Source organism: Camponotus vicinus, unplaced genomic scaffold (assembly GCF_025532165.1).
Source record: "Camponotus vicinus isolate PSW18456_S1 unplaced genomic scaffold, iyCamVici1.0 SCAF_7, whole genome shotgun sequence".
NCBI classification, from domain to species: Eukaryota; Metazoa; Arthropoda; class Insecta; order Hymenoptera; family Formicidae; genus Camponotus; species Camponotus vicinus.
The window spans coordinates 18,430,491-18,449,590 of record NW_028141979.1 but is presented as its reverse complement, the minus strand read 5'-3'; the positions used below and the strand labels follow the sequence as shown (position 1 = coordinate 18,449,590).

The 19,100-nt window shown below is 32.7% G+C and overlaps 1 protein-coding gene across 1 annotated transcript; it reads left to right on the top strand.

The window, feature by feature from the left end:
• Nucleotides 1-11,011: 11,011 nt before the first annotated feature.
• Nucleotides 11,012-11,748, top strand: LOC145975081 (uncharacterized). The gene is made up of 2 exons (XM_083105219.1): nucleotides 11,012-11,305; nucleotides 11,455-11,748. The coding sequence occupies exons 1-2, from the start codon at nucleotides 11,094-11,096 to the stop codon at nucleotides 11,636-11,638; spliced, it is 396 nt and encodes a 131-aa protein (XP_082961345.1). The 5' UTR covers nucleotides 11,012-11,093; the 3' UTR covers nucleotides 11,639-11,748.
• The last annotated feature ends 7,352 nt before the right edge of the window (nucleotides 11,749-19,100 follow it).

The window sequence follows — 19,100 nt, the reverse complement described above, 5'->3', positions numbered from 1 at the left end:
ACCATTGTGATCCTTTCATGGTCTTTTTCTACGCTCGGTATAAACAATATGAACAGTATTCCTATGAAGAGAAATAGATCATGGAACCTTCTTCTTATGTTTTCTGTTTATGATACCAATGTTCGACTGCTATGTACCCTTGCCGCGCGTGTGAGAGAGAGAACGCGTACGAGAGAGAACGATAGCGAGACTTATAATTAATGCGAGAGCACTCAAAGCATTGGAGCGCAAGGGAAAGGCGTGTAAATAATTGCAATTTTTTTTTTTTTGTTACAATTAAAAATATATAATTTATTTAAATGTGTGAGTTTAATAAAATAAAGTATACAATATAAAAGAAAAATAATAATATATAAAATAGGCTGTCGGGCTATGTTGGGGAAGCCGTTTCTGAAAACAGAAGAAAACATATGCATTTCATTAGTTTAAATTATTTAATAATTTATTTTAAGATACTTTTGATATATAATCAATTAAAAGATACTTATACGATGTTATCCATGACTAATCTATTTTAATTTGTTCAAATAGGGCACATGTTGCAGGCCAATATTTGATTCAAACATTTTCAGCACCCTGTGCATGACATATTTTCCACATGGACATAAGCTATGGTTCAATGTTTTCGAACAGAACTAGTTTCTTCAAACTGAAATGATAATTATAATGACCAGTTTTATTATAGAGAAATATATATATATATATATGTTATGCCATTGATTCTTATTTTTTATTTTCATTCAAATTTAAAATAAAAGAGTTCTTATAATTCAAATGTAACTTTATTTTAATATTTCAGAGTAATAATGTTGATCATGTTTCATACGAATCGTTATGGTATAAGAAGTATTTTTATAGAAAGATTTAATATATGTTGCATTGCGATGTTTAGCAGCTTATATCCGTAACTGTACCATGCATACTACCGATTCTTTCAATTAATTACTATGCTTCTGTAAGTTATACTGGGATACTTGAGATAATTTTGGCGATATACATAATTTAACATATTTCTAGCCATTTCTCTTTGCAACAAAAACAGAATGCAAAAATTCCTAGTAAATAATAGTTGCTGTTTTCGAATTATAAATATTATTATTTGTATATTTCAAAACAAATAAATTTCTGTTTGCAGAAATATTTGTTACTTAAATTAAACTATAAAATTAAAAATCATTTATGTATTGGGAAAAATAATTAGTTAATTAATCTATATATGTTCAAAAACTATATAAAAATCCTAATTTAACTATAATAAATTTTGTCGAAATATATTTGTTGAATATGTATGAATCTTTGTTTCATTAAATTGCAATTCTCTCTATATCTACAATTAGTATATCTTAAATTCATATTTGATCAAAAATAAATGCATAGGCGAAAGTGAAAGTAAAATAAGTAACATAAAATTAAAACATATAAGTAGATAAAAATATATATATTATAAGAACGACCAGAAATGTAAAACTTACTGCTCGCATATGTGTTAAATTAAAATTAAAATTTGAATGGTGTAGACTTCATTGCCGGAGCGTTTAAAATTAAATAAAATGAATCCATTATATATATAAACTCAAGCTACAAATTTTATTTATCTGTTTTGATAAGTCCTCATATATTTTGCGAATCTTTATTAATTCTTTTGTAATATGGCATAAATAAATAATAAAAAAAAATAAGATAAGATAGCAAAAATGAAAAGAAGGAGTAGAGATATAGTAGATAGAAAGACCAAAAAAATTAAGAAAGGAATTCTGCGGATCTATTAATAATTTTAAATAACTGAATGTGTATTCTTTTACACTGCATTTAAGCACAGCGTATTAAATAAAAAATTGATAGCATTCGATCGATTTGCATTTCGATTTCGTTGAAAAATTAGTTTCCATTTTTTTTTTATATATATATATGTTCCGCTTTATTATATGATGGGCATTAACCATAAGTTTTATAAAAAGAGTTTTACAAAAAAGAGAATATGAAATCAATAATCTATCTCTTTAGCACATACATGTATAAATTTTGTCTAATTGAAATAAAAAAGTTCCATATTTATATCAGTCACGTAATATTTTTAAGGAAATCACAAAAAATTAATGAAATATAATCAAGCAATTATTGAATATGTCATATTGAAGTGTATGCTAATATCATATTCAAAAAATTACATAATTATAAAAAATATATAATAATGAATAATAAAATAATATGTAATAAATCTTTTATTAAAAATAATTTATAGGCAAAGAAATTTAATTAAAATCATAAAATGCCGGAAAAATTATTCGCTATCCGAATCGTTATGTGGAATATGTAGTTTAGGCAAATACGCTTATTGTTTGACAGAATAGAATGTTAGAATGCGCAGCAATTTCTTTCTAACAGCTATCGAACGGGGCAGGAACGGCTATCGAACGGCAACTAACAGCTATCGAACGGCAACAAACGGGGCAGAAACGGCTATCGAACGGGGCAGGAACGGCAACTAACAGCTATCGAACGGGGCAGGAACGGCTCAGAAACGGCTATCGAGCAGTAACGATTGATAAATCGCACGGTGATACTCGGGGCACACATCGTTTGATCGACGAATCGAAACAACGATGGATCGGCGATCGGGAATAACCGAGGAAGCGAAGAAACAACATAGTTTAGAGAAACGGCAGTTGGTGAACGAATTGCACGCGCCGGCGAGAAAAAATTTTCCCCGAAGACATGTCATAGTGCGGGGGATACGATGACCTGTGGCAAGCTGACATTGTCGAGATGCGTCCGTACTCTCGTTTCAACAGAGGTTACCACTACATACTCACAGTCATCGATACGTTGAGCAAGCACGCGTGGGCCGCACCACTCAAGAGTAAAGGCGGAAGCGAGACAGCTGATGCTATCGCTGACATAATTCGAAATAGCAAAAGATGTCCGAAAAACTTACAGACTGATATGGGGAAGGAATTTTATAACGCTGACGTGCAACGGCTCATGCGGAAACATGACATCAATCACTATTCTACATATTCAGTATTGATGGCATCGATCGTTGAGCGATTCAATCGCACACTGAAAAATGACATGTGGAAGATGTTTACGCTGAACGGATCTTACAAGTGGATCAGCGCGTTGCCGCGACTCGTATCGGATTACAACGCGCGCAAGCATCGAACGATCGGTATGCGACCCGTCGACGTTACCCCTGCGATCGCTGAAAGACTCTTGGCTACTGTGTACAACCGTGTAAATATCGCGGGTCCGGCGAAATTCAAAGTAGGTGACTCGGTACGCGTTAGCAAGTACAAGACAATTTTTGAGAAAGGTTACACGCCAAATTGGACAACCGAAGTGTTTAAAATTGTCTTATTTTTTTTAATTAATTACAAAATTTTTACAAACCTAGTAAATTTGCATTTCATATCTTTAATGCTCTGTACATATCTCACTTCATATTGACAGTAGTTTGTTATTTAAATATTATATAAGATTATATAAGATTATATTTGTTTTTGCATTTATCTTTGAATCATCCATTTCGCCGGAAATATTTGAATTTTAGATCCTAGGTATGAAACATTGAATTCAATTAAAAATTGATTTAGCGATTAATTAATAGCACTGCACCCTAAATAATTGCATTAAATAAATTTTATTTTGGTCGTCTCAATTAATTAAACGAAAATTAAATTAGTGAAGTGGATATAATATACATTTTCATTAAAATAAAAAGAATCTTCTTTTAAATGAGTATTGCATAGCTTAAAGTTAAATCAAGAGTGATTGGGATATAATTGATAAAAAGCATAATTTGAAGCATTTTTACGATTTTAAAATTAGTGCATAGAAAGTATAGTGTTGAGACACTGTCGCATATTTCTTATTATGATAATAATTTTTTTAATAAAATTATAAAACTAACAAATTAAAATTCATAATTTTTAAAATAGTTGTACATAATCATACAAATTTAAAAAATGCATATTTTATTGTTAAGATATTAAATATACAATATAAGTTTACGATCTTTAATAACATTCAAAAATATATTATATTTAAATTGCATAGGTTCTAAATAGAAGCGTGCGTCTAAATTAAAATTAAAAAACCGTTTATCAAGTCTGAGCTGTATATTTCATTCCATTCTTAACACGATTCCTTATTTCATTCCTTATTTCAGTTTCTCCAAAACAAAGAGTTTTGAATAATTCCTTAGTAATCGAGGCATCTTGAGAAAACCAAATATCACTCGTTCCTATTTACACCTATCGACAACAATGTTGACTTGTTTTTCTTTTTTTTAATTAGTCGTATACTGCTTGTAGAAAGTTTTTGTAACGAATGAATACACTTAATATGCTAAAAATTATACTCACTGGTACAATATTATGTAGTAACTACTATAGTGAAAACTGACGATGTCCTATTATCAACGTACTGGAAGATATTATTCCATAAAGTTACTGTACCATACAGTAGAAATATATTACCTCTACTTTTATTATATGCTTAAGAGAGAAGATGTGATTGTTTTGTATTGTTAAGAAGATAAAGAGATAAGATTTGAATAAATATATCAAACAAGAGAGAGAAAATTGAAGTAATATATAAATGCACATATATAAGATACTTTTTTTTTTGTAAAACGCAAGAAGTTAAAAACTAATTAGAAAGAAATTGCTGCGCATTCTAACATTCTATTCTGTCAAACAATAAGCGTATTTGCCTAAACTACATATTCCACATAACGATTCGGATAGCGAATAATTTTTCCGGCATTTTATGATTTTAATTAAATTTCTTTGCCTATAAATTATTTTTAATAAAAGATTTATTACATATTATTTTATTATTCATTATTATATATTTTTTATAATTATGTAATTTTTTGAATATGATATTAGCATACACTTCAATATGACATATTCAATAATTGCTTGATTATATTTCATTAATTTTTTGTGATTTCCTTAAAAATATTACGTGACTGATATAAATATGGAACTTTTTTATTTCAATTAGACAAAATTTATACATGTATGTGCTAAAGAGATAGATTATTGATTTCATATTCTCTTTTTTGCTTATAAAACTTATGGTTAATGCCCATCATATAATAAAGCGGAACATATATATATAAAAAAAAAATGGAAACTAATTTTTCAACGAAATCGAAATGCAAATCGATCGAATGCTATCAATTTTTTATTTAATACACTGTGCTTAAATGCAATGTAAAAGAATACACATTCAGTTATTTAAAATTATTAATAGATTCGCAGAATTCCTTTCTTAATTTTTTTGGTCTTTCTATCTACTATATCTCTACTCCTTCTTTTCATTTTTGCTATCTTATCTTATTTTTTTTTATTATTTATTTATGCAATATTACAAAAGAATTAATAAAGATTCGCAAAATATATGAGGACTTATCAAAACAGATAAATAAAATTTGTAGCTTGAGTTTATATATATAATGGATTCATTTTATTTAATTTTAAACGCTCCGGCAATGAAGTCTACACCATTCAAATTTTAATTTTAATTTAACACATATGCGAGCAGTAAGTTTTACATTTCTGGTTGTTCTTATAATATATATATTTTTATCTACTTATATGTTTTAATTTTATGTTACTTATTTTACTTTCACTTTCGCCTATGCATTTATTTTTGATCAAATATGAATTTAAGATATACTAATTGTAGATATAGAGAGAATTGCAATTTAATGAAACAAAGATTCATACATATTCAACAAATATATTTCGACAAAATTTATTATAGTTAAATTAGGATTTTTATATAGTTTTTGAACATATATAGATTAATTAACTAATTATTTTTCCCAATACATAAATGATTTTTAATTTTATAGTTTAATTTAAGTAACAAATATTTCTGCAAACAGAAATTTATTTGTTTTGAAATATACAAATAATAATATTTATAATTCGAAAACAGCAACTATTATTTACTAGGAATTTTTGCATTGTGTTTTTGTTGCAAAGAGAAATGGCTAGAAATATGTTAAATTATGTATATCGCCAAAATTATCTCAAGTATCCCAGTATAACTTACAGAAGCATAGTAATTAATTGAAAGAATCGGTAGTATGCATGGTACAGTTACGGATATAAGCTGCTAAACATCGCAATGCAACATATATTAAGTCTTTCTATAAAAATACTTCTTATACCATAACGATTCGTATGAAACATGATCAACATTATTACTCTGAAATATTAAAATAAAGTTACATTTTAATTATAAGAACGCTTTTATTTTAAATTTGAATGAAAATAAAAAATAAGAATCAATGGCATAACATATATATATATATATATATATATATATTTCTCTATAATAAAACTGATCATTGTAATTATCATTTCAGTTTGAAGAAACTAGTTCTGTTCGAAAACATTGAACCATAGCTTATGTCCATGTGGAAAATATGTCATGCACAGGGTGCTGAAAATGTTTGAATCAAATATTGGCCTGCAACATGTGCCCTATTTGAACAAATTAAAATAGATTAGTCATGGATAACATCGTATAAGTATCTTTTAATTGATTATATATCAAAAGTATCTTAAAATAAATTATTAAATAATTTAAACTAATGAAATGCATATGTTTTCTTCTGTTTTCAGAAACGGCTTCCCCAACATAGCCCGACAGCCTATTTTATATATTATTATTTTTCTTTTATATTGTATACTTTATTTTATTAAACTCACACATTTAAATAAATTATATATTTTTAATTGTAACAAAAAAAAAATTGCAATTATTTACACGCCTTTCCCTTGCGCTCCAATGCTTTGAGTGCTCTCGCATTAATTATAAGTCTCGCTATCGTTCTCTCTCGTACGCGTTCTCTCTCTCACACGCGCGGCAAGGGTACATAGCAGTCGAACATTGGTATCATAAACAGAAAACATAAGAAGAAGGTTCCATGATCTATTTCTCTTCATAGGAATACTGTTCATATTGTTTATACCGAGCGTAGAAAAAGACCATGAAAGGATCACAATGGTTAATATACAGTGGGTGTAAAAAATATTCGTACACTAGTGTAACCCTTCCAGTTTTGAGACCTTTATAATTCCTACAGCGGAGAGTAACATTCGATTTCAATCTCAGTCGTGTATCGTCCGAGAGAAGAGCGTCAGCGAGTTTAACCGTGTGTGCGATTATTTCTTACGCTGCAAATAAAATGGATTCTATTTTTAATTTTTCATTTTGAAAGAGGAGTTTTGTAGAGCTCTTATTTTCTGTGATACTAAAAGTGGTATTTGTCTGGAAGGTAGGTAGTGTTTTTGTGAAAAAAAATTGTGCGTATGTGTATGTGTATTTTTAATATATTATTTTATAGTACCCCGATGATGTCAAAATTCCCGGGTTCATCAACATACAGCATCGACGCAATGTGCGGGCGGAGCGCTGGAACGCGCGACACGATCTCGCGGAGGAATGGGGCGACACCCCGGAGAGTCGCCAGGATAATGATGTAAATGGATCATGGAAATATCTCGACATTTTTAATCTGCGGCTGCTCTTCGGGATGGAGTCCCTATCTGACGAAATCTGCGAACTATTTGTTATAAGATATGAAGAGAACAGAATAATCGAAGAGGAGAGAATACGGCAATGGCAAAGAAGAATGGAAGAGAAAAGAAGAAGATGGTTATAGGAATACTGGCACGGCTCTGCAGTTCCAGGGGGCTAAGGTACATATTTCTTTTTAAAATTTTTGTTATTAATTATTAAGATAAAATTAGTTTTTTATTTTTAATTAAGATAAAATTAATGTAGCGTTTTTCCTGTTTCAGGAGCTGCCTCCCCTTACAGCCCGGCGCACCGTCCGCATTATTTTATATTCATTTTTTTTTATTTTTTCTTTTCTTTTTTTATTTCTATATTTTATTAATTTCTTAAATTTTACATAATTTTACTTTTAAGTACACACACACACACACACACACACACACACACTATTTCCGTTCGATAACCATTCAACGGTCGTTCATTTCCGTTCGACAATCGTTCATTTCCATTCGACAACTGTTCAATAGTCGTTCGACAGTCGTTCAATATCATTCCATAACCGTTCATTTTTCAATAGCCGTGGCCTTTCTCTAAACTATGTTGTTTCTTCGCTTCCTCGGTTATTCCCGATCGTCGATCCATCGTTGTCTCGATTCGTCGATCAAACGATATGTGCCCCGAGTATCACCGTACGTTTTATCATTCGTTGTCACTATTTTGCTCTTCGTAACCGTTTCTGAGCCGTTCACTACCGTTTGTCATTTTCCAATAGCCGTTCTGTATCGTCCGCTACCGTTCGTAGCCGTTCGACAGCCGTTCGATAGCCGTTCGTAGCCGTTCCTGCCCCGTTTGTTGTCGTTCGTTGCCACTCTCTAGCCGTTCTTCTTCTTCCTCGCTATCTCTGTTATTCTCGATCGTCAATCCGTCGTTGTTTCGATAGCCGTTACATAACCGTTCGTAGCCGTTCCTAACCCGTTCGATAGCCGTTCGTTGCCGTTCCTTAGCCGTTCGTAGCCGTTCCTGACCCGTTCGATAGCCGTTCGATAGCCGTTCATTGCCGTTCCTTAGCCGTTCGTTGCCGTTCCTTAGCCGTTCGTAGCCGTTCCTGACCCGTTCGATAGCCGTTCGATAGCCGTTCATTGCCGTTCCTTAGCCGTTCGTAGCCGTTCCTAACCCGTTCGATAGCCGTTCGATAGCCGTTCAATAGCCGTTCGATAGCCGTTCGACAGCCATAAACATTATTTTCCTTAGTAAGATTCTAAAAATAATGGATGTTTATTTTTTTAATTAATTACAAAATTTTTACAAACCTAGTAAATTTGCATTGCATATTTTTAATGCTCTGTGCATATCTCACTTCATATTGACAGTAGTTTGTTATTTAAATATTATATAAGATTATATAAGATTATATTTGTTTTTGCATTTATCTTTGAATCATCCATTTCGCCGGAAATATTTGAATTTTAGATCCTAGGTATGAAACATTGAATTTAATTAAAAATCGATTTAGCGATTAATTAATAGCACTGCATCCTAAATAATTGCACTAAATAAATTTTATTTTGGTCGTCTCAATTAATTAAACGAAAATTAAATTAGTGAAGTGGATATAATATACATTTTCATCAAAATAAAAAGAATCTTCTTTTAAATGAGTATTGCATAGCTTAAAGTTAAATCAAGAGTGATTGTGATATAATTGATAAAAAGCATAATTTGAAGCATTTTTACGATTTTAAAATTTGTGCATAGAAAGTATAATGTTGAGACACTGTCGCATATTTCATATTATGATAATAATTTTTTTAATAAAATTATAAAACTTACAAATTAAAATTCATAATTTTTAAAATAGTTGTACATAATCATACAAATTTAAAAAATGCATATTTTATTGTTAAGCTATTAAATATACAATGTAAGTTTACGATATTTAATAACATTCAAAAATATATTATATTTAAATTGCATAGTGTTAGAAATCTATTTGATCTATGCGCGCAATTAATACATGCATCGTTAGTTTTCTGTGCATTACGCAGACGCGAGCGACGTGCACAAGAGAGTGCAGATATCTGTGAAAAAGAAATCTTGAGTAACAATATGGCGTGCTTCTTTCCCAGTGTATAACGTGTATCTACATCTATTGTATTATTAACCAATAAATCTGTCAGGTTATGGGCCCAGAGTGATTCTACTGCGCGTTCGATTAAAAAAAAAAAAAAAAAAATTAAGTGAAAGTAAAGATGGCTTCAATCGGAAATATGAACAGCATCGAAAAATTAACCGAAACAAACTATGAATCGTGGAAAGTGCAAATGCGTAACGTACTGATCTGCAACGATCTATGGGACTACACGTGTGAGAGAATTGAGAAGACGGCGGAGAATCAGGCCACGTGGGAAACTAAAGACGGCAAAGCGTTGGCAATGATTTTGTTGTGTGTATCAACAAATCAATTGAATCACATAAAGAAGGCGGAATCCTCTGCTGCGGCATGGAAGAGTCTAGAAAATATGCACGAGTCAAAAGGACCGATGAGGAAAGCCACCTTGTATAAGCAAATATATCGGCTGAAAAAGGATTCGAGTCAAACAATGATAGAATATGTGCATTCTTTTCAACGAAAAATTGAGCAGCTTGAAGAGGCTGGAATGAAAATTCCTGAAGATTTACAGTCCGTGATGTTGTTAACTTCGTTACCATCCGAATACGAGAGCTTCTGCATAGCCATCGAGTCACGTGACGATTTACCGACAGTGGAATCATTGAAATCGAAGTTGATCGAGCAAGAAGCGAGACATCTTGAGCAGGTCGGTAAGAACGAAAATGACAATAACGCGCTGTCTGTGAAGGAGAAAAGAAGAGTCAACCACGATCCTCGAAATGCAAGGAAAAATCATTCGAAGCAGCTCACGCAAAAATTCGACGGAAGTTGTTATAATTGTGGCAAAACTGGACACAAAGCAATTAATTGCAGAGCTAAGAAAAAGGAGAATTCAGTCAAAAATGTAGAAGATGCCATGCCAGCGGTTATGATGAACGCTGATTCGTTCAAGTCGGCAAAGTGGTGTCTCGATAGTGGTGCTACAAAGCACATGTGTTACAATCCGGAAAAATTCCATACATTTACAGATAACAAAACGCGAAAAGTGTACACTGCAACAGAACAATGCGTAAAGTCTACCGGTTCGGGTGAGATAAAACTGAACGTGAAGCTACAAGGAAGTGCTACGAACAAAATTAAACTGTGTGATACGATGTTCGTTCCCGAGTTTCGAAATAATTTGCTATCCGTATCACAAATGACTGACAAAAATTATGCAGTGACTTTTTATAAAAATTGCGCGAAAGTGAAGCGTCCGGATAACTCTGTAGCCATGATAGCAAAACGTAATGGTGAAATATATGTTATAGATGAGATTGAATCATCATCCAGAGCGCATGCGTCATTTTTAATGAAAAATTCAACGAGTAAACTCAAGTTATGGCACGAGAGGCTTGGCCATTTAAATCTCAACGACTTGAAGAAAATAACAACTAACGAAATGGCGATTGGTCTTAACGTAAACACAAGAGAAGAAAATTTTGACTGCGAAGTATGTCATTTGGGTAAGATACATCAATTACCATTCAAACTTTCAGAGAACAGGGCGAAGGACGTACTTGGAGTTGTGCATTCGGATATATGCGGACCAATGCGCACAACATCGCTCGGAGGTGCAAGATATTTCGCAACTTTCATTGATGACAAGACAAGGTATACAGAAGTCGTTATTTTAAAGAAACGTTCGGAGATAATAAATGCATTTAAAAACTATATGCGACGAATGAAATCCGAAACAGGGCAAAATATAAAAGTATTGCGAACGGATAATGCCAAAGAATACCTATCACGAGAATTTACAGATCTACTGGAATCCGAAGGAATAAGAAGACAGCTGACAGTGGAACATATTCCGCAGCAGAATGGCGTGGCAGAACGTGCGAACCGCACGCTAGTAGAGATGGCCCGCTGCATGCTGCTTCAGGCGAAGTTGCCGCTCAGCCTGTGGGCAGAAGCTATAAATACCGCAAGCTTCATAAGGAATAGATGCCCCACGAAAGCTCTAGATAATAAAACCCCGTTCGAAATGTGGAATCAACGGAAACCGTACTTAGGCTTCATGCGTATTTTCGGAACAAAGGCAATCGCATTACAAAAAGGCGTAAAAGGTAATAAATTTGAAGCAAAAGGAAAGTCCCTGATAATGGTAGGATACTCAAGCGAATCGAAGGCATACAGACTCTGGTGTCCGAGAACAAAAACCATAATAAAAAGTCGCGATGTACATTTTCTTGAGAATGTAATTTCAGAAGAAGGAAGCACAAACGTAAACACAAACGAAATGTTAGAAATTCCTATTAATTTGGAATTAAACAAAGAAAAGAAAATACCGAGAGACGAAATGAGACAAGAAGATCTTCATACTCCAGAGCAAAATGCAATTGCGGACAGCGACGATGAAGAACATCAAGAAGATTCAGAAACAGAAGACCATACGTGTGAGATACAAGAGACGCCTGGACAAAAACAAACGAAAAGAGGGCCGGGTCGGCCGAAAAGGATATTAACAGGAAAACCTGGAAGACCAAGAAAACTATTCCACGAAGTACCAGAACAACATAAAGATGATACCGAAGAGCAATCAAATGTGAGTGAAGTTCAACAGCGAGAAGACAGAGAAGCATGACTAGCTGCGATGCGGACGGAATACGATACGTTAGTCGAAAACAATACGTGGGAGCTAACGGACAGACCGGCAAATAAGAAAATTTTAACCAACAAATGGGTTTTTAAGCTAAAAAAAAATCAGGACGGATCTGTGGACAAATATAAGGCTAGGTTGGTTGCTCGAGGACACGAGCAAAGAGCAGGAATTGACTATGAAGAAGTTTTTGCTCCGGTGGCCCGCTACGAAACCATACGTACCCTCCTAGCTGTAGCTGCGCAAAAGAAGCTACACGTGCATCAAATGGACGTCGTTGCGGCCTACGTGCAAGGGGATCTACAGGAAGAAGTCTACATGGAGCAACCCGAGATGTTCGAAATGGAAAACAAGCAGGACAAAGTGTGTCGGTTAAAGAAACCGTTATATGGACTGAAACAGGCTGGACGAGCCTGGTACACAAAATTAGATAAGTATTTATCAAAAGTAGGTCTAAAAAGGTCAAATATAGATCCTTGCGTATACGTGTTAGGAGAAAGTCCACAAGATCGCGTAACAGTATATGTTGATGATTTGTTGATAGTTGCTTCTAGATTGAAAAGTTTACAAAGTATTAAAGATAAATTAATGAAAAATTTTAAAATGAAAGATTTAGGACCGGTATCGAATATACTCGGAATTAATGTTACTAGAAAAGGTCCAACCGGTAATATTAAGCTAACACAAACTAAGTATATACAATCTTTGCTTAATAAATTTAATATGACAGAATGTAAACCTGTAGCTACCCCAATAGAAATTAGTACCGTATTGACGAAACAATCAAGTCCGCAAACGAATGAAGAAAGAATTCAAATGCAAAATGTACCGTATAGAGAGCTAGTAGGCGCGTTAATTTACTTGTCAAATGCGACGCGACCAGATTTAGCATTTGTAGCTAGTGCGCTTAGTCGTTTTTGTACAAATCCTGGCCCCACTCATTGGAAATTAGCAAAGCGAGTGTTACGATATTTACAAGGAACATTAAATTGCGGGATTATATACACCGAATCTAATGATGAAAAATTAAAAGCGTATGTAGACTCAGATTGGGCTGGAGATATGGATGATCGGCGATCATGCTCAGGTTACGTTCTTATGTTAGCTAATGGACCCATTGCGTGGGAAGCCAAAAAGCAAAGATCTGTCGCGCTTTCAACGATGGAAGCGGAGTATATGGCGTTATCTGAGGTGGCGAAAGAAACAATATGAGACGATTAATAAAACATATGAGCTATTCTGATTTAGTTGATGATGCGACAACAGTGCATTGTGATAATCAGAGCGCGATTCAATTAAGCAAAAATTGCGTTTTTCACGGAAAAAGTAAGCACATTGCAATTAGATACCATTTTTCACGCGAAGCGAGCGATAATGGGGAAATAAAAATCACTTATTTGAAAAGTGAGCAAATGAAGGCTGATATATTAACCAAAGCATTGTCTAAGGATAAGCATGTACATTGTATGGATTTATTAAATTTAAGTTAGTTTATATAGCATGAATTGAGCGCATCGATAGGAGGAGTGTCAGAAATCTATTTGATCTATGCGCGCAATTAATCCATGCATCGTTAGTTTCCTGTGCATTACGCAGACGCGAGCGACGTGCACAAGAGAGTGCAGATATCTGTGAAAAAGAAATCTTGAGTAACAATATGGCGTGCTTCTCTCCCAGTGTATAACGTGTATCTACATCTATTGTATTATTAACCAATAAATCTGTCACATAGGTTCTAAATCGAAGCGTGCGTCTAAATTAAAATTGAAAAACCGTTTATGAAGTCTGAGCTGTATATTTCATTCCATTCTTAACACGATTCCTTATTTCATTCCTTATTTCAGTTTCTCCAAAACAAAGAGTTTTGAATAATTCCTTAGTAATCGAGGCATCTTGAGAAAACCAAATATCACTCGTTCCTATTTACACGTCGACAACAATGTTGACTTGTTTTTCTTTTTTTAATTAGTCGTATACTGCTTGTAGAAAGTTTTTGTAACGAATGAATACACTTAATATGCTAAAAATTATACTCACTGGTATAATATTATGTAGTAACTACTATAATGAATACTGATGATGTCCTATTAATTATCAACGTACTGGAAGATATTATTCCATAAAGTTACTGTACCATACAGTAGAAATATATTACCTCTACTTTTATTATATGCTTAAGAGAGAAGATGTGATTGTTTTGTATTGTTAAGAAGATAAAGAGATAAGATTTGAATAAATATATCAAGCAAGAGAGAGAAAATTGAAGTAATATATAAATGCACATATATAAGATACTTTTTTGTAAAACGCAAGAAGTTAAAAACTAATTAGAAAGAAATTGCTGCGCAATCTAACATTCTATTCTGTCAAACAATAAGCGTATTTGCCTAAACTACATATTCCACATAACGATTCGGATAGCGTAATAATTTTTCCGGCATTTTATGATTTTAATTAAATTTCTTTGCCCATAAATTATTTTTAATAAAAGATTTATTACATATTATTTTATTATTTATTATTATATATTTTTTTATAATTATGTAATTTTTTGAATATGATATTAGCATACACTTCAATATGACATATTCAATAATTGCTTGATTATATTTCATTAATTTTTGTGATTTCCTTAAAAATATTACATGACTGATATAAATATGGAACTTTTTTATTTCAATTAGACAAAATTTATACATGTATGTGCTAAAGAGATAGATTATTGATTTCATATTCTCTTTTTTGCTTATAAAACTTATGGTTAATGCCCATCATATAATAAAGCGGAACATATAAAAAAATGGAAACTAATTTTTCAACGAAATCAAAATGCAAATCGATCGAATGCTATCAATTTTCTATTTAATACACTGTGCTTAAATGCAGTGTAAAAGAATACACATTCAGTTATTAAAAATTATTAATAGATCCGCAGAATTCCTTTCTTAATTTTTTGCCTTTCTATCTACTATATCTCTCCTACTCCTTCTTTTAATTTTGGTATCTTATCTTATTTTTTTATTATTTATTTATGCAATATTACAAAAGAATTAATAAAGATTCGCAAAATATATGAGGAATTATCAAAACAGATAAATAAAATTTGTAGCTTGAGTTTATATATAATGGATTCATTTTATTTAATTTTAAACGCTCCGGCAATGAAGTCTACACCATTCAAATTTTAATTTTAATTTAACACATATGCGAGCAGTAAGTTTTACATTTCTGGTCGTTCCTATAATATATATATATACAGGGTGATTCAAAATAACCCCTGTGTCCCTGAAATGACATATTCTTGAATCAATTCTAAGACGATTTTTCCTTCGGCAAAATTTCGTCCGAAGCTTAGTTTTTGAATTATTAAAGGAAGTAGTTAACGTATGACGGGTCGAATACAAGAGGCAGACAAGGGTGGCGCGATTCACCGTCAGACGCGGGTGCTTACGCGGGGCGCCTGCTGCGATCAGCTGGTCGCTATACACATACAGACACACATACGAACACATACATTCTCTCTCTGTCTGTCTGTCTGTCTGTCTGTCAGTCTGTCTGTCTGTCAGTCTGTCTGTCTGTCTGTCTCTCTCTCTCTCTCTCTCATTCGCTCACTCACCTGTAATTTTTTTTTTTTTTTTTTTTACGAGAGAGGGGAAAATGCATTTTATGCATACCCACCGGTCGATCCAGTGAGTTATGTGGGACTCGAGTACCAAGTCGAATTACCAACTCGATACTTCCTACCCACTAAAAACCCCTCTCTTTTCACGAATTTCCTTTGACACACTGTCCCTCTGACTTCCCGAGATCTGTTCTCACATAACGTCAAAAAATAGTTATCATTACCTTGTTCGATGACTTTTGATGTATTGCTGTAATTGCTTGAAGGAGAAATGAATTTTCCGATAGATCGCACGTTCTCAAATTTAACGTAGATATCACGTTGCAAAAGACAAGAAATCCACACTAAATTATTAACTGAAAGTTTTTCTTCTTTCATGAACTGTATTCTTTTATAAACTTTAACGTAATCACATTTATTTACTCACTCGATGAGATGAGAAATTTACTAATGACTCTATCACTGATCACTATTAATCACTGTCGAATAATAACTGTTGGCGATTAAAAATCACTCGAATGAAAGAAACACGCGCGAACACGTTACTACACGACGCGACGACGCGACAATGCGACGATAATTATTCGGCGACTGCAAGCAGTTTTTTGTCATGGTAGGTTGCGGTAGGTTAAGGTACTACTGGCGCTATCGAACGCGATCATGTGTTCGATTGAAGAATGCGGTAAACATAATAAACATTTAACATATTAATATTATTATTATCATGAATGTGTGTGATATCCATACATCGTATGATATCTATTTAAAAATTAATTAGATTAAATAAGTGTTTTTAAAATATTTATTACTTTTACTATTATCTTAAATAAATATTTAATATTAATATTTTATATGATAATAGTAAAAGTAATAAATATTTTAAAAACACTTATTTAATCTAATTAATTTTTAAATAGATATCATACGATGTATGGATATCACACACATTCATGATAATAATAATATTAATATGTTAAATGTTTATTATGTTTACCGCATTCTTCAATCGAACACATGATCGCGTTCGATAGCGCCAGTAGTACCTTAACCTACCGCAACCTACCATGACAAAAAACTGCTTGCAGTCGCCGAGTAATTATCGTCGCATTGTCGCGTCGTCGTGTCGTGTAGTAACGTGTCCGTGCGTGTTTCTTTCATCGAGTGATTTTTAATCGCCAACAGTTATTATTCGACAGTGATTAATAGTGATTAGTGATAGAGTCATTAGTAAATTTCTCGTCTCATCGAGTGAGTAAATAAATGTGATTACGTTAAAGTTTATAAAAGAATACAGTTCATGAAAGAAAAAAACTTTCAGTTAATAATTTAGTGTGGATTTCTTGTCTTTCGCAACGTGATATCTACGTAAAATTTGAGAACGTACGATCTATCGGAAAATTCATTTCTCCTTCAAGCAATTACAGCAATACATCAAAAGTCATCGAACAAGGTAATAATAACTATTTTTTGACGTTATGTGAAAACAGATCTCGGGAAGTCAGAGGGACAGTGTGTTAAAGGAAATTTGTGAAAAGAGAGGGGTTTTTAGTGGGTAGGGAGTACCGAGTTGGTAATTCGACTTGGTACTCGAGTCCCACATAACTCACTGGATCGACCGGTGGGTATGTATAAAATGCATTTTCCCCTCTCTCGTAAAAAAAAAAAAAAAAAAATTTACAAGTGAGTGAGCGAATGAGAGAGAGAGAGAGAGAGAGAGAGAGAGAGAGAGAGAGAGAGAGAGAGAGAGAGAGAGAGAGAGACAGACAGACAGACAGAGAGACAATGTATGTGTTCGCATGTGTGTCTGTATGTGTATAGCGATCAGCTGATCGCAGCAGGCGCCCCGCGTAAGCTCCCGCGTCTGACGGTGAATCGCGCCACCCTTGCCTGCCTCTTGTATTCGACCCGTCATACGTTAACTACTTCCTTTAATAATTCAAAAATTAAGCTTCGGACGAAATTTTGCCGAAGGAAAAATCGTCTTAGAATTGATTCAAGAATATGTCATTTCAGGGACACAGGGGTTATTTTGAATCACCCTGTATATATATATATATATATATATATATATATATATATATATATATACACGGTGAGTCATTTTAATCTATAATCCCAATTATCTCGTTGGCAAAGCATGACAGAGAAAAAATTTTCCCGCAAAAGTTGTTTGTTTCTTTGGGGGCCATAAGATGGCACCATTGGTTTGACCTTGAAGAGTCATTTGAAGGTCACGTGAAGGTCACCTTCAATTTCTTAAATGGAACCTACATTATCTCATTACATATTCTTGTAGCTTATCTCGAGAGCTTTCCAAAACAGTATAATTAAGTTAATTTTCATTAAGTACTTTCCGAGTTATGAGGCTTGAAATCATTTCTTAATTTTGCATAAACCATAAAATATCTAGTAAGATATTCATTTTTTGATTATCTTACCTTAATACTTTTATGTACAAAATAATGAGAGGAATCGATTGGTGTAAAGAAAACACATAGTTGTTTTTGAGAAAAAATATGTAATTGTTAATTGCAAATTACATATTTTTTCTCAAAAACAACTATGTGTTTTCCTTACACCATTCGATTTCTCTCATTATTTTGTACATAAAAGAATTAAGGTAAGATAATCGAAAAATGAATATCTTGCTAGATTTTTTATGGTTTATGTAATATTAAGAAATGATTTCAAGCCTCATAACTCGGAAAGTACTTAATGAAAACTAACTTAATTATAGTGTTTTGGAAAGCTTTCGAGATAAGCTACAAGAATATGTAATGAGAAAATGTAGGTTCCATTTAAGAAATTGAAGGTGACCTTCACGTGACCTTCAAATGACTCTTCAAGGTCAAACCAATGGTGCCATCTTATGGCCCCCAAAGAAACAAACAACTTTTGTGGGAAAATTTTTTCTCTGTCATGCTTTGCCAACGAGATAATTGGGATTATAGATTAAAATGACTCACCGTGTATATATATTTTTTTATCTACTTATATGTTTTAATTTTATGTTACTTATTTTACTTTCACTTTCGCCTATGCATTTATTTTTGATCAAATATGAATTTAAGATATACTAATTGTAGATATAGAGAGAATTTCAATTTAATGAAACAAAGATTCATACATATTCTACAAATATATTTCAACAAAATTTATTATAGTTAAATTAGAATTTTTATATA